Source organism: Lacerta agilis, chromosome 3 (genome assembly GCF_009819535.1).
Source record: "Lacerta agilis isolate rLacAgi1 chromosome 3, rLacAgi1.pri, whole genome shotgun sequence".
Lineage (NCBI taxonomy): Eukaryota > Metazoa > Chordata > Lepidosauria > Squamata > Lacertidae > Lacerta > Lacerta agilis.
Genome location: NC_046314.1, coordinates 95,588,437 through 95,600,884, shown reverse-complemented (window position 1 = coordinate 95,600,884; position 12,448 = coordinate 95,588,437). Strand labels below are relative to the sequence as shown.

Genomic DNA, 12,448 nt, shown 5'->3' with positions numbered 1-12,448 from the left:
ATAACCTAAGGGCCTGATCTCCATGTTTGAATAATAATAAAAATGTAGAAGAGATACTATGATCCCTTTCTGATGTGGGCCATTTTGAGCATACTTAATGACAGCAACAGCCTCTTAGCTAAAACAACGCAGACAAATTATGGCAGGGGCCACTTTGAGGATATGTAATGATGGCAACATCAGTTCTTTTGCTAAACAATTCAGACAAATAATTTATCACTTGGAACAGCATTTAAAAAGATGTTGCCAAGATCACAGGATGCACACAGATTGTTTATGCCTGTACTCTAATCATGGAGCATTTGGCAGGGTACAGCCTCAACTAAAAATACACATTTTCAATCTGATTAATTCATTAATTAAGACTTTAAGCCTGTTCATAACTAATTGCAGTTGAAGCACCATGTGGATCTGATTATTTTCTCCACAGCACATTCCTGCCCCCCTCCCCCAATCTCACAACATGGAGAAAATAGCCAATTAGTGTGATGAACAGCTGCACGTGAACCGTCTGATGTGTGAAGGCATCCATTGGAAGGAGCAATTTGGAGTGGCTTCCATGTTTGTGTTGTTACATGAAGAAAAGCCGTGATAGTGGTTCAGATGCTTCTCCCCGCCCCGCCGTCCCAAAATTGGGCTTGAAATCTCGCTGGGATATTGCGGAGTTGCATATAGTGGCCTCTCGTCATGCCTCTTGGGATTTGTCTCATTGGAGCATCTTTAAAAGGCCTTCCATGCTTGCATAAAGTGCAGTGGCTAAATATGAACCCCCCCCCCCATGGGAAGACACACATCCATACAACCTATGCCTGCACCTGGACAAGGTGATGCAGGTGGGATATAATGTTGTATGTGGACATGGCCCTGCCACTTGCTCTTCAAGGGGTCATAATTTTACCAGCCTCAGTTCCCCATTTGTAAAATGGGGATAACAGCAGCCTTCCTAATTTGACTATTGCCAGAAAACGTCATTAAGAACTCTGTGAATAATATATTTTTTTTGGTTGAGTAGCAGCTCCCACAATTCCTGACTGCTGGCCATGCTGACTGGGGCTGCTGGGAGTTGGGAGTCCAGCAACTTCTGAAGGGCAACAGGTTCCCGATCTCTATATTATGACTTAGCAGTGCTCAACAATCATCCATTATTATTTTTATTTTTGCAATCCCAACAAGCAGCTTAAACAGTAGCAGCTTGGTAGGTTGCCTATTGAGATCAAGTATCAAATTCCTACTTGGGTACAAACTTTCCTGGTGACCTTTGACATCACACTCGAGCCACCTACCTCACAGACTTGTTGAATGGATATAAGCCACTTGTTGCTTCTCTGTGGCTGGAAGAGTGAAATAGCAATTTGGTTATCAAGGCAAGACCGACTGGTGAGAATGTCAGGTTGGTGCAAGCTGAGCATGTGCTGGAAAGTGATGGCAGATTTGTTATACTACCCTCATTTGTCCCGTGGTGCGAACAGAACAACCTGCTTTACATGGACAACTGGTTATCTCAACCCTGTAAATGTTTGTTTGTTTGTTGTGTTAGCTTTGAGCCTTGCCTTTTCATATTAAACATCCAAGATGGCAAACGACAAAGCTAAATAGTTGCAGAATAAAATCAAATTTGGAAAACAAGAACAGATGAAAATAGACAGAGCATTAAAAATAATAATAAAGCAGTCAACTGAAAATGAGCAACAGAGGAAACAAATCGCTTAATAGCCAAAAAGCCTTTCCCTACAGGAAGTTTGGAACAGGAAGCCTGACAATGGAAGACAGTCTAGATGGACTTCCCTAGTGAGCAGGTTCTAGAGCATGAATTAGGAACCTTCTGCCTGTAGGCCGAATCCGCAGGCCACAGTCCTTTGCTCCTTTCTGACACACTGGCCGTGTTGCGCTCCCTTCGTGATCATCTCAGCATCATTGGTCACTTACATGGCACTGAAAATACTGAGAGACCCAGGGCAGTGGAAGATGTGGGGCTGAGCAGGAAGAAGTTGCTCCCTTCCTGCACTGCTGGCTCTCTTGGCTTTCTCACGGAGAAAGAGGAGCTGGCAATGCAGGATCTGTGTGCCAAGAAATGGGCTCCCTAGGGAATGTAAGAGCATAACAGGAGCCTGCTGGATCAGACCAGTGGCCCATCTAGTCCAGCATCCTCTTCTCACAGTGGCTGAACAAGTTGCCTGTGGTCAGCCAGCCGGCAGGATTCAAGCAGAAGAGCACTGCCCCCTCCTGTGGTTTTCATCTACTAGGAAGGCGCTTCCTCTTGTCTGTCCACAATGTGCCTTGCATGTTGGCAGGATAGAAAGAAGGGCATCTTGTGAAGATCTTAAAACCTAGGCAGGTTTGTAATGAAGAAGGCAGTCTTCGAGATATCAGCAGTATAGACATTTTCTAATTGCAGCATTAAACTGACGGTGGGGGAAATGTCCATGCCCTCTCAGTGTACCTTCTTTCCAGGAAAACATTATAGAAATTGCTTGGGTTTAGACCTTAAGAATTGTGCATTGGGATTGTTATTTTTAAATGGCCTTCCCCGCTTCTGTGCCAGGATGCCTGCAGATCTGATAATGAAGCTTTTTTTTATGACAGATGCAATTTCAAACTCTGAAAACTGGGACATAGGCAGAAATGCTCTTTGTGTGCCCACTAACTCCTCCAATAGAATGCCTTTCAAAACAGAACAAAACATAGCAACGAACTCTGTGTACGAAAGCGTGCAGTTGGGTTTTCAGGGGGCCTAGTCTGAACCAGATATGGTATGTACTTGAATCACTTGTGGCCAGAATAAGTTATTTCTTTTAATACTCCCAGGTCTTTAACCATATAGAAAAAGCTCTCTATAAATTCTTAGTGATGGTAGTATACTAACTTAAGCAATATTTACATTCTGCCCTGGATGACAGAGGGCCCATTGGATTGGATGAGAGAAATTAAGTGGCAGCAGTTTTATTGCTTTTATTAATTTATTTGTTTGTTTTCATTATTTGTTACATTTTATAAGTACTCCTTCCTCCCATGGAACTTGAGGTAGTTAGTGTGCATTGTTTTCCCCTTCTCACAGCAAACCTGCAAGGTAGAATGCGCTGAGAGTATGTCCCAAAGTCACCCAGTGAGCTTCATAATTGAGATTTAAACCCGGGTCTTGCCTGTAGGAAGTGTGACGCTTAGTTTAACCACTATGGCGCAATTTGAGAAGGCTGATTAAAGCCCCTTTTCCTATAGGAAACACTCCTGGTTTTATTTGGGCATTTCCTTTATAAAGTATGCATAAACAGAGATCCAGTTCTTTTCCAGAGGCATGTATTTTAAACAGGACTGTTGCAGATGCTTACATATTGCATCTGTGATATCTGATGGATGTGTGTGTGGGGGGGTGGATATTGGAATCCAGTTACAAAACTTTCCAGAGGGATGGCTGGTTTAGTCTCTTCCAGCAGAAACAATATTGATCCCTTGTGGCACTTTAAAGACTAACAAATTTATTACGGCACAAGCTTTTGGGGACTGTAACCCATTTTTTTTTTTGTTACAGCTGGGGATGTAATAAGGCCTTGTAGCAGGGCAGTGGGAACAAGGGAAGGGCAGTGCATGTGATTTCAGCTGTGTGAACAGGCACATTGTGCATTCATGCCTTCAGACATGAGTTTAAGCATGGTATAAGCAGGGGTCAGCAAACTTTTTCATCAGGGGGCCGGTCCACTGTCCCTCAGACGTTGTGGGGGGCAGGACTATATTTTGAAAAAAATAAATGAATGAATGAATTCCTATGCCTCACAAATAACCCAGAGATGCATTTTAAATAAAAGGACACATTCTACTCATGTAAAAACACGCTGATTCCCGGACCGTCTGCGGGCCGGATTGAGAAGGCGATTGGGCTGGATTCAGCCCTCAGGCCTTAGTTTGCCTACCCATACTTTAAAATGATGTGTGAACCTGGCCTAGTACAATGAAATATAACAGTGCTTTGCCTCAGTGTTCATGTATTTCCATTACAGTAAAGGAATATATATTATTAAGATTCTTTGGAACTGGTAAGTCTGGATAGTGGTTGCATTGCCCTTTGAATGTGTGAAACTACCATTGTTTAATACTTCTTTATTTATTTTATATACCGTTCCTTAAGGCATCTACTTGGGAATAAGGCTGGTTGATATCATTCTTTCCAATAAGTCCTATTTGGTGTCCTTATTTCCTTACGATATGTACTTAGGCTCACAACCTTAATTTAATTGCTTTTTGTGTGTGCCTTAGATGAATCATTTTGGGCCATATGAATACAACATGAAATGCTACATAGAACAAATTGAGATTTCTGAAAACAGGAGTTGCTTCACAGATTTATGTGTTGTTTATCAGATTTATAATTGGACTATGAAGCATGGCACGTTTAAGGAGCCTATTAAGCAAATGTTCGTTTGACAAGATGGTATGTTCTCTCGCCTTATGGTTAGAAATAACAATGGAACATAAGAACATCAAAACGGACTTGCTGGATCAGAGCATAAGGACAAGTACCAGTTCGCTCAGAAGTAAGTTCTGTAGTATTCAGTGAGGCTTATTCCCTAATAAGTGTGAATATAATTGCAGTCTTAGTCTACAAAAAAATTAGTCTACAAAAAATGTAAGTGGCATTGTTGGTCCACAGGAAGTGGAGGTAGAATCTAAAAGCCACATAGCCTTATTAGGACCAGCCAAAATGTCTCAAAATCACAAGCAAGCTTTTGAGTTGACCGGAATTCTTCCATCAGGGGAGAAGAAACTAGGTTTGATGATGTTACCTCAAAGCCGACAGTTTATACAACAGTCTACAGAATGCAGAAAGAGTTATGCGGACACAGTTAGATTAGCCTCACCAGCTGTAAGACAAATTGGAAGATGCACCCAGGGCTACATGGACAAAGAAACGACAATGACCTTACTTTCCAGCTGTGGTCAGTCAGTTCCCCCTGGAAGCTCACAACCAGCCACCTGACAATGATGGTGGAGTTTAAGCCTTTTGAGCCCGGCTATGGTCCCGAAGAAAATCTCTCATCTGAAGCAGCTATTTGCATTGGGAGGAAATCCATCACCATTGTCAGTGGCAAATGGCAACTTTTGATGAACAGTTTTTGTCAGAACTAGGGGCGTGGGGCAGGGGGAGATTTTTGATTTTGTTGAGAACAACACCATTCTCATCTGATGCAGTTCCAATAACTATCAGTTCCTTGCGGCACCTGCTGCTTTACATTTTAAAAACACCCATGTTGAATTCAAAGACAGTATTTAGCATCCTGCTTGGTTTTGCCATTCCTCTGTGTCCAGAACACACAATGGTGGGGATTTTGCTCCATATCACTAATGTTGATGGTAGTGGTGGGGAATCACACTATGTAATGAGATTGGCCTAGATATTATGGAGGGGAAGGTGGCAGATAAGCCAAATGACAATCTGAACCCATCTGTATTCGTTAAATGAAAATCAGCTAACAGAGTACGTTAAAAAATAATAATCAGCCAGGCTCTCCCTACCCACCCTTTAAGCACTTTATCAAACATGCCAAACCTTTTCAACCATAGGAATAGCCTCGTTGAAGGCCCATCTTGGCTTACCTCCTGCTTCCCACGTGGGCTAACCAGATGCGTTCAGGAAGCCCACAGGCACGAAGGCGCTGGCCTGTCCCGCTGTTTCCTTCAAAAACTGGTATTTAGTGGCATGCCTCTTCTGCTCACACGTAACGATGAGCCACACTTTCTGGCTTATTGTAGTTTGTAGAGAATGAGCAGCATGCTTGTGCACGCTGACCAGTTTGCTCCTTCCATGGCACAAGCGGGATAAGCAAACCAAGAAACATTGGCTTTCCATTATGCCTGAACCGGGTGGTTTGTTCCGCCATAACAAGACTTGAAGCCGTGGTTTTCCTGGTTTTAACCTACAAAGCCCTAAGTAGGTTGGGACCAGGTTACTTGAAACATTGCCTCCTCCCATGTAGGTCTTAGGCTCCTCTGCAAAATCCCTGCTACTGAGGCCAGCCAAGGAGAGGGTGGTTTCAGTAGTGGTATGTGGAATGATCTACTTTCGCCAATGTCTTTTCAGCACCAGATGAAGACCTTTTTGATCACTTTGGCCTTTTAATTTGTTCTTCTTTTCTTTTCCTTTCTTTGAAATCTAGCCTGTGTTTTTTTTATTACAACAGAAACAGCATTAAAAAACAAACCCTTGGCTGTCTTTTATTGAGCAGGATTCAGCTAATGAGTCCTACCGTGTTTCTCCTAAAATAAGACACCGTCTTATATTTTTTTTCGCTCTACAAAACACAGTATGGCTTATTTTCAGGGGATGTCTTATTTTAACCGCGTCACATTGGTACGCTGCATAGCCACACCTCTCCAGGCTGTTTTAATGGGAGGTACCACGTCACTATGGCTTATTTTCGGGGTATGGCTTATTTTTGGGGAACGGCTTATATTTCGCAAATGCATAGAAATCCTGCTATGGCTTATTTTATGGCTGTGTCTTATTTTAGGAGAAACAGGGTATTAGCAGAAGCTTGTGTTAAGGACTTCTGCTTGCCTAGCAGGGCTTTCCCCACTTCTCTTCCCCCTGCAAGCCCCCAAAACTGGCTTGGGGATGGGGTTGGGGGAACGACAAGGGGAACTGTTTAGTATGGCAAGTGCTCTTTCGCTCTTAACACATGCACACACACACACACACACACACAGAGCGAGAGAGAGAGAGCGCATTGTAGTGTTTGTAGGCTGCCAGGGAATATTTATTTGGTGGGTGGCTATATACAAATACTACTGCTACTAGTAGTAGTATTAACCTTCCCATTAGTATTCTCTATTAGTACAGGTATTAATAGGGAAGGTATTGCAACTCCTTAATAACTTTTGGTCACCCGTTGCTGCACCTTTCGCAGCTCTGTGATACCCTTTTCAATATGTTTGATATCTTGCGCATCTATTAAAATTTGAACCTTGCCTCGTTTTTCGAAATCCATTTCGCATTTTGAAGCAGGCGCCGAGTTTTCTCTCCCCTCTAATGCATGACTCTCAGCAGTGAGAAATATTTGAAGTATCTTGGAAAAAAATTAATAAAGCAATTTAGCCAAAAGATAATAGCTGACATTTATGGAAGAGAATTGCTTGGCTGCTTTGGGAATAATTGTGTCCATAAGAAATTAACTCTTTTGCATTAAATTGAATAAGTGCAATTAATGAGAAGTTAATATAGTCCTCCTATTTCAGAATAATGATGGCATTGGTTTTTTTGTTATAGATAGATAGATAGATAGATAGATAGATAGATAGATAGACAGACAGACAGACAGACAGACAGACAGACAGACACTGTTATCCCTTTATGTAGAGGGAGGGGCTTTTATTGTAGTTTCCACAGTGGTTCTTTAAAGAAGATGAGCAATATTCCCCCCCAGAATTTTAATAAAGAAGGTATTAAGAACTGCATTTTTTCCTCCCCTCCTTTCTCAGACCGTCAGCTTAATCACATTTGCAGTGCTGTAACTGTTCTAATTCAAATGTTTTCAAGGTTCTTGCAGTGAGCATTCCTTAGACAAAACAATATCTGAGCCTCTGTGCTTTTCCATCTTCCCCACTGCCCGATTTCAAGGAAGAGGTCAGAAGTAGTCTATGGTCCTTTAAAAGAGAGGAAATACTTCTGACATTAAATTTAATCTCCCCCCCAAAAAAATAAACCCCCAAAAAACACAACCCAGCTTCAGGTCTGAAATTTGACATTGATATTTGCTAAGCAAGCCAGTGTGGTCTAGTGGTTCTGTTATGGGTTGGGAACTGGGAGGCCAGGGTTCAAATCCTGCCTTAACCATGAAGCTTACTGGGTGCACACCCTTATAGCCTAACCTACCTCTCGGGGTTATTGTGATGGTAAAATGGGGAGAGGGAGAACCATGTGTGCTACTTTCCTGGAGGGAAGGTGGGATATAAACAGGATAAATAAATGTGTTTGTGCTGGTGAGTCATTCCAGCCCTCTGCAGTCTTCCACACACACACACGGGATTAGACATGAATTAGCAGAAGAAGCCCATTGACCCCTCCCACTCTTTTAGTCTCTCATCACCAGTCCCCATCATCCTCTGCAAAGTGAGAGCTGAACATCCGCAGCAAGGAATCTTCACAAGTAGAGAACTGCAGGAGTTGAACCCCCTTGGTATGTCTGGCAAGAGAGAGTAGGACCAAAGGCCTCTTTCCTGCTCTCCACCTCACTGTGTGAGGGTTGTATCTTCAGAAGAGGGCTATGGCCCAGGTAGTGATGGATACTTCAGTAGATCATCCCAGGCTGAGGCCTAGCACACATGCACCTGTTAAAATGTGGTGGTGTTGGGGCACAAGGGAAAGAGGCTCAACACATCACTCTTTGATGCTTGCAGAATAAGGCTCAGTGGGTCTCCGGTCTGGAAAATTTCCAGAGAGCTTCTTGTAGGTCATTCTTTACCCACTTTTGCCAGCAAATAGGTTGGTGTCAGCTCTGGCCTTCAGCAGCAACGGAGAACTTCTCAAAGAAGAGAAGGGTAAGCCCAGTAAAATTTGAGACTTGTCTGGCCCAGACAGCATCAAGAGGTTTTCCCAAAAGCCAACTTCGTCAGCCTTGGGCACATTGGTAGGTGTGGCTTCTAACTGGACTCAGACTTCAGTAAGGTCTTCTTGGACACCAAGTCTATCCATGTGACCAGCTGATAGACCTGGTGTCTGCTCTGGATACCTTCCAGGGGCAACAGAAGAAGGTCTGATAGTTGGTAGACCAAATGTTCTTTGAAGAAGAAACCTTCAGAAGGGTTTCTTGGATATTACACCCTGTAGCTAACCAGTAGACCTTCAATGTGTTTCTTCTCAGACCTTCCCAGTATGTTTCCAAGCACAATTCAAAGTGTTGGTGTTGACCTTTAAAGCCCTAAAGGGCCTCATTCCAGTATACCTGAAAGAGCGCCTCCACCCCCATCATTCTGCCCAGACGCTGAGGTCCAGTGCCGAGGGCCTTCTGGCGGTTCCCTCACTACGAGAAGCCAAGTTACAGGGAACCAGGCAGAGGGCTTTCTCGGTAATGGCACCCGCCCTGTGGAATGCCCTCCCACCAGATGTCAAAGAGAAACACAACTACCAGGCGTTTAGAAGACATCTGAAGGCAGCCCTGTTTAGGGAGGCTTTTAATGTTTAATAGATTATTGCATTTTAATGTTCTGTTGGAAGCCGCCCAGAGTGACTATTATTATTATTATTATTATTATTATTATTATTATTATTATTCTCCAGCATGCAGAATGTGAATCACTGTCATCTCCAGGTAGGACTGGGAGAGACCCCAGTCTGAAATACAGGAGAGCCACTGCAAATCAGTGTAGATGATAACCAACTACCGGTAGATGGACTCTGTATGAGACAGCTTCTGATGTTTGTAGCCACCTCTAGGTTTTATGTTACATCCCCCCAGTAACTCACTCTTGTCTTTGCATTCTTACTGCCTTAGCAATGTTAGACTCCTCTACTCTGACCTTCATATACAATTGGGGGGGGGGGAGAACGGGTGGAAGAAGGAAGCCAGAATCTGGGGCAGACTGGAGGGAGCAGGAGAGAGTGTGATGGCTGGGTGTACTTCGCTTTTCTTAACTCTGTGTTGAGACACACCCTGTGGAAAAGAGGTGGAGAAGCACTCTCCATTCTGTTAAGCCAGACAGCTTGCTTCTTGGGGGATTCCATAGGGAGGTAAGGGGATTCTTTGGTGGGGAAGGCAAGTGGGTGGAGCAATGATGATTACCTGACATTTCCTTTTGGGGAGTGGAATTCTTCATCTGCAGTCCAGCTACTCACCCCACCAATTCATTGTATTTGAAATCCCAGGGGTGTGGCATTGAAGTAGTATTTAGAGCATAGAAATGAAGAGCAGAAAGTCATTGTAAGTTGCCTCCCCAAAGTGCTTTTTTCTTTTTCTCAATGATAAGATTTAATTACCTTTTAAAAAAATGAAACAAAAAACCTGCACTTTTGAGTAGGGTCAGTGTTCTTTCCTTCCTTCCTTTTTTCTGTTTTAAGTATGCTAGGTGCACTCTTGTCCCAAGGAAAGTTGATAAGGGTATGCAGAACAGGTGTCAGAAAACAAACAAACAAACCAACTACATCTTTTTCCTTTCCCTTCCCAGGTGTCCAGAGTACGCTGAGTATATTGTCTTCTTAGAATGAATCTGATGCTTTTCCGGCCCGTTTAATGAAGGAATGAAACGTTCTCTGCCTGAAAGGGGAACAGCCATTCAGAAAGAATTTAGTTCCGTAGTGCAAATGGAAGAGCCAAAAAAATAAATAACTTCACAGACGATTTCTCAGGGATTACAGATCTTGGTGTGCGGTTTCTTTAAAAAAAATTAAAAAATTAAAAATTAAATGGTTTTTGTTGAGAGAAAATGGGAGATCAGCAATTGTACAAAACAAGCCATGTTGTCAACAACAACGAAAGCTTGTATTACCACCAGCAGCAGCAGCAGCAACAACAGCAACAACACCTAAATTCCCTTGCACCGTTAAACCACAGCTATGGAACATCAGCCATGGATGCAACTCAGGAATCTCCGCTCTCCCCATCGTTCCCTCAAGACACTAGGGAAAACATAGCTTTGAATGCTGGGTCCAAAACCCTTGGGTTGATGGATTCTCCTAGGCAATCCAGTTGGGCCCATTTGGGTTCTGGGAACCACGCCCCAGTGAGGAACAACCAAAACGTCATGTGGGGCTCAGGGGGGCAAGGCGAAGTAACCGACGGATACGAGCATCTGTGTTCCCAAGCCAACGAGGTCAGGCCGCAGAAAATGACGAGTGGCGTTTTGCATAAGCTGGACTCCTTCGCCCAAGTGTTTGCAAACCAGAACTTAAGGATCCAAGTCAACAACGTATCTCAGGTCATCCAGCCTTCGGCGATGGGCAGCACTGGCGACAGCGCCCTTCGGCAACTGCTGTCTCAGAAGCCTGCGGCGGAGCAGCAGCCCGCCGTGCAGAGATACCAACAGGTGCCGCAGCAAGTCCACCAGGGTTTTGTTGGCGCGCCACAGAAGCAGCACATGCACATGATGGCGCACCAACAACCCCTCTATTATGACGAACAGCAGCATTTAGCCCATCTGCAGATGCACCCTGCGATGCATCAGGGTCAGGCCCACTTCCAGCAAATGCACTCTCAGCACCTGCTGCCGCAGCAGCTACAACAGGATCAATACTATCTGCAGCAGCAGCAGCAGCAACAGCAGTCCCACCAAGGACAACATAGGCTTTTAATACACGAGTTGCAGCAGCAGCAACAGCAGCAGCAACAGCAGCAGCAGAGGCAATGCCCGGTGCAAACAGCTCAGTATTATTCAATACAGCCTATGATGCAACAGTTGCAGCAGCAGATGCAAATGCAACTTCCTGCCTTTCACAGAGATCCTGACCAGAAGCCTCTGCACGAGACTCATCAGTACTCTCAGGATCGGGGTCATTCTGTGCAACTCATTCAGCTGGGAGCAGTGCCTCAGTACTTCTATCAAGATCAGCAGCAACCCTTCCGGCATTTGTATTCACAGAGCTTATTGCAGCAGCAGCAGCAGCAGCAGCAGCCACCAGGAGATGCCAGTCAGCCAAACCATTTCCAGACCAACAACAAGACTCAGGCACTGATGGATTCACACCTTGGATTCCCCTTGGCAGAAGGGACGGAGGGTCCAGCTCAGCAGGACATGAATTCTGTCGCTGGTGGCGTCCCTCAGCAACCTCTGATACCCCCAGAAAGGATGCACGTGGATAGCAAAGGGCCACAGCCATTGTCCCCTGGTCCAATGTGGCCTCAGGTATGTAATACTTCCTTTCCTTTATCTGAGTTTGGGAATAAGCAGAAACCAAATTCGCCTCTGCCGTGTGAAATGGAATTCCCTCAGAAGTTCTAGGCTCCCACTGGCACAACAGTTTGGTGAATCCACAACTTATTACCCGGGTCACTGGGCCTTCTGGTGGTTTCCTTACTGCGAGAAGTGAAGCTACAGGGAACCAGGCAGAGGGCCTTCTTGGTAGTGATGCCTGCCCTGTGGAACATCTAATTAGATGTCAAGGAAATAAACAACTACAGTCGTAGCTTGGAATTCGAACAGAATGCGTTCCAGAAGTCCATTCGACTACCAAAACGTTCAAAAACCAAATCACAGCTTCTGATTGGCTGCAGGAAGCTCCTGCAGCCAATCAGAAGCCATGGAAGCCCCGTTGGACATTCGGCTTCTAAAAATAGTTCACAAACCGGAACAGTCACTTCCGGGTTTGCGACGTCCAAGAGCCAAAACTTTCGGGAACTAAGCTGTTTGAAAACCAAGCTACACTGTATTTGACTTTTAGAAGACACCTGAAGGCAGCCCTGTTTAGGAAGGTTTTTAATGCTTGATGTTTTATTTTGTTGTTGTTGTTGTTGTTGTTTGTTGTTGTGAG

The 12,448-nt window shown here is 44.3% G+C and overlaps 1 protein-coding gene across 1 annotated transcript in view; it reads left to right on the top strand.

Moving 5' to 3' along the window:
• The window catches only part of TRERF1 (transcriptional regulating factor 1), a 66,361-nt gene that overhangs the window by 31,126 nt on the left and 22,787 nt on the right, over window positions 1-12,448 (top strand). Inside the window, exon 2 of the mRNA XM_033144846.1 lies at window positions 10,150-11,823. Coding sequence (XP_033000737.1) covers window positions 10,408-11,823 — 1,416 coding nt within the window. The 5' untranslated portion in view covers window positions 10,150-10,407. The remainder of the gene's footprint in view (window positions 1-10,149; window positions 11,824-12,448) is intronic.